Here is a 4,257-nt window from a genome sequence, read left to right as displayed (position 1 = left end):
ATTTTCACTAATTTCTTCAAGCAGCTTACTGCGAAGGGGGTACGAGCAATATGATCTCTATAAATAAATGAATGCACACGCCTTCATTTTGGAGTTTCTGTTTAAAGTACCCTTTATATAGTCAGGTAAGTTGACATAGCTGCTCAGACTGTGAAACTGTTGCTAAAATCCTGTGCATCAGGTAACAAACTTGGCTAGTAAATGTATTGTGCAGTGGCAGTAGCAGATGCTAGGAGCCACATAATGAATTAAGACATTGTATTCTTGTATGCTTTCCATTTTCGGCTGGTTTCTGGGGTGCACCCATGTAAAGGCCTTTTAAATATGCTGCCAGTGAAGCCAATAGGTAAGCACAGCCACTCCTGAATGTGCACTGCGCACAAAAAAGAGTATTGACACAGTGTATTTGATATGCAGTCTGATCAGTTGAAATTTTCACTGTAGTGTTTACAACTTGATGGCATGAGCAGCCATGAGTGCAGGTAGCGTTGCGTAGGTGTAGAAAGGGGGCGATGGTGTAGATCAGTCATTCTACTGATTCTACAGCATCCCTCGCAGCTTTAAAACATTTCAATTTTAAGCTTGTTAGCCAGTGCACATAATTAACTTATTAATGCGACAAGGAAGGCCGACGTCTCAAAAAAAAAAAAAAAGCGCACGTTCAGTCCTTTCGTTCGGGTCGCGCCCACGACATTTTTCCTAATTTCGGTAGTAGTGTAATAAGGTGAAAATGTAGCAGCAGTCAGAAAAAAAAAAAAAAAACTAATTCCAGCCAAACAACCATTGACATCCAGATCCAGTCGTATCCATATCCAGTTGAGCGCAGCAACAAATAGCAAGTTAGCAACGACGCCACGGCCCACGACGCTGACACAACGCTTTCGGACGGTTTGCCGCGTTGTGTTCAGGCACCGGCATCATGAAATCTCAAGCTGCCGAGTCCGAAAAGAGCAAAAAGTACGACAGGCAGATACGGCTGTGGGGCGAACATGGACAAGCCGCCTTGGAGTCCGCTCACGTGTGTCTCATCAATGCCACGGCCACAGGGACCGAAGCTCTGAAAAGCATCATATTGCCAGGCGTTGGCGCCTTCACTATTGTTGACGGGAACACTGTAACCGGTGAAGATGTGGGCAGCAATTTCTTCTTGGACAGTGCGAGCATAGGAAAGCCGAGAGCGCAGGCCGCTACTCTTCTTCTGATGGAACTGAATCCCGACGTCCAAGGCGACTTCGTAGAGGAGACCCCGGAGAACTTGCTCGAGCATAACCCTGGATACTTCTCGAACTTCACTGTCGTTATCGCAACGGCACTTCAAGAAAAGACGCTGCTGACACTGGCTGCAAAGTTGTGGGACGCAGGCGTCCCACTCGTCGTATGTCGTTCTTACGGGTTTATCGGCTACATTCGGCTTCAGGTCGGCGAGCACCCAGTTATGGAGACGCACCCCGATAACGTCCTCGATGACCTCCGCTTGGACCGACCGTTTCCTGCGCTGCGGGCTTTTGTAGACTCAATTAATATGGAAACACTCACGGACAAAGAACATAGTCATACTCCGTACGTGGTCATTCTTCTCAAAGCACTTGATGAGTGGCAGCAGCAGAATGGTTCACAGACTCTTCCCAAGAACAGCCGAGAGAAGGATGCATTGAAAAACTTGATTAGCAAAAAGGTGAGGGTGAAGGAGAACCGCGCAAGTGAGCCAGAGGAAAACTTTGAGGAGGCAGTAAAAGCAGTAAACAGGTCTCTCAATGCTACAGTGGTGCCTCGCGAGGTGAAGGAACTCTTTGAAGATGAAGCTTGCCTTACGATTACTGCTGAGAGTAAGCCATTCTGGGTAATGATGCGTGCTTTGAAGGATTTTGTCGAGAACGAAGGAGATGGAGCTTTACCTGTGCGAGGAACACTCCCTGACATGACATCAGACACTGATCGGTATGTGAAGCTGCTCAACTTGTATCGCGCTGAAGCTGAAAAAGATGTGCAAGCGGTGTACCGTAGAGTTCAGCAGCTTCTGAACACAATCGGCAAGCCCGAGGACTTTATCACGGAAGCTGATGTGAAACTGCTCTGCAAGAATGCCCATGCGGTGCGTCTGGTTCGTGGTCGCTCTCTGGCAGCAGAATATGATGCCAAGGAAGCTCAAGTTCACACTATACTGACAAGCCTGGATTCTCCTGATAGTGAGATAATCTTCTACGTATTGTTCAGGGCCGTTGACCGTTTCTACAACCAGTACAACTGTTATCCTGGCTACTTTGATGACCAGCTTGAAACTGACATCAGCAAACTAAAGGCATCACTGGGCCAAGTGCTCCAGGAATGGGGTTCTGGGCCAGTTGCGAGAGATGACTATGTTCATGAAATGTGCCGGTACGGTGCTGCTGAGCTCCATGCTGTGGCAGCATTCGTTGGTGCTTGTGCAGCTCACGAAGTCATCAAACTGGCAACGGGTCAGTATGTTCCACTAAGCAACACATTTATATACAATGCTATGACAGCTGCTTCGGAGACATTTCTTTTGTAACGTCTCGAGCCTTTCTACGGTACCAGTGGCTTGATGCTGTCACAAGTTATGCTGTGTAAAGTTTTTCTGTGCTTGTGTTGGTGCAATGCATACCAGAGTTTCTTTGTGAGGGTAATATAATAAAACTTTCCTTCCTTTGAATTCTGTCAAGTGCTGTATAGAAGGGAGGAGGGTTTATGGCTTCTGCTTTCTACAGAAACCTTACGTTTTGGCATCATCGCTAATCTTTTGGCACATTGGACAATGGTCCGTCTGCAATATTTGCACTGTCCTATGGAGATTTATACCGTCCTGTGATAACTGAAGCACACAGTATTCAATGATTACATTTTCAGTGCATCTGTAGTCAGACACAACCAGAATGCTGCAGCAAATGCCAATCAAAGGAGATTCTCCTGCCAATGGTGTATCAACTATCGCGATGTTGCAGTTAACCACCAGCATGAAATCGCAGGCTGCTGCTACATGTCTTTGTGAAATGGGATCAACTGCCACGGCATGAGAACGTGTCAACGCCATTTGACTGGGCGGTCTTCTTTGAAAACTTGCTGCTCTGCTGCATTCTTGAGTTGTGTCCAGTTATAGTGAATGCCTATCAGATAGATGGAGTTCGCCTTTGCTTAGTCTTACAGTGACATTCTTATGTTTTGTATTTCCTTAATGGCTACGCATTATTTAAATTTCATTTAATCTCTTTCCTGTAACTTCACTCTAACCTCATCTTGCTTTGTTGGCTCTCCAGGTTATTTTCTCCTTGCAAATTAAAGCATCTAAATGAATACTTTGTAGTTGTATTGGAGGGAATAACAGTTGATTTGACTGTGTTCTGGTCAATACCTTGTTCAGAGCAACAACAAGTTTAGTAGGAGCAGTCCACTGTTTAAAAACTGCCTGCCGCTATTTCATCCCTATGAAATTAGCCACAGGCCCAAAAGCTAAACACTTCTGTTTTAAAGGGATTCCTTGTTTACGCTTTTGGCACTTTATTTCTTTCTAGTGTAGGCTTTTCAGGCAAGTCAATTGTCCAACAGTCTCTACTTGCATCTTATTTCCCTCTGACCCATATATTTCCCAGTATGCGGCCACATTCTTGTCCTCTGCCTGGGCTTCATTGGTATAAATATCCAGATATCGGCTATAGAATAGGTCTCCTCTGTTTCTTCCAACCAGTTCTTGTATGAAAGCCTTAAAGGAGTATAAGCATATAATTTTTGGTTACGTGTTTCATTCTTTGCAACAATGTGTAATGCATTGCTATACACAGATTGCACGCTATTTGCCTATGTTCGTTAAATAATTTATAAGCGAATTTCTTCTCTCGCCTGTTGCGGTTTTGGTTTAAACAGCTGAGCTACGTTTCATATAATGTCCCTGTCACACAGGCAGAGCTGAACTCCATTCAATTCCCTTTGCCCAAGGTCGTCTTTACCTCGAGGGAGCTGCGTGCTGTGTCAGACGGCAGCCCTTTAGAAAAGGAAGTTTAAGGAAGTTCCTAGTGAAAGGAGATTGGTGATCTTCCTTGAAAGGTAAAGGGAGTAGTCTCATTCCGAAGGTGCATTACTTCCGAGTCGCTAAATAAACTTTTTCTTTGATATTGTTATTTTTGACCACAAATATTAGTTTTTATCGCATCAAATGAGTATTCTAGCTCGGTTAGTTGTGTTTATTTCTTGCGACTGCACCATACTCTCGCTTGGACTGTGCCTGCATGTCTTGTTTTGATCTCA

At 44.8% G+C, this 4,257-nt stretch overlaps 1 protein-coding gene across 1 annotated transcript; it reads left to right on the top strand.

Moving 5' to 3' along the window:
* Nucleotides 1-804: 804 nt before the first annotated feature.
* On the top strand, nucleotides 805-2,671 carry APP-BP1 (Nedd8-activating enzyme E1 regulatory subunit APP-BP1). The gene has a single exon (XM_084578078.1). It carries the CDS (start codon nucleotides 920-922, stop codon nucleotides 2,528-2,530), a length of 1,611 nt encoding a protein of 536 aa, XP_084434204.1. The 5' UTR covers nucleotides 805-919; the 3' UTR covers nucleotides 2,531-2,671.
* Nucleotides 2,672-4,257: the final 1,586 nt, after the last annotated feature.

This window comes from Amblyomma maculatum, chromosome 9 (genome assembly GCF_055883805.1).
Source record: "Amblyomma maculatum isolate TAMU_Amacu chromosome 9, ASM5588380v1, whole genome shotgun sequence".
NCBI classification, from domain to species: Eukaryota; Metazoa; Arthropoda; class Arachnida; order Ixodida; family Ixodidae; genus Amblyomma; species Amblyomma maculatum.
The sequence above is the reverse complement of the archived record's forward strand: the minus strand, read 5'-3'. Positions and strand labels throughout refer to the sequence as shown.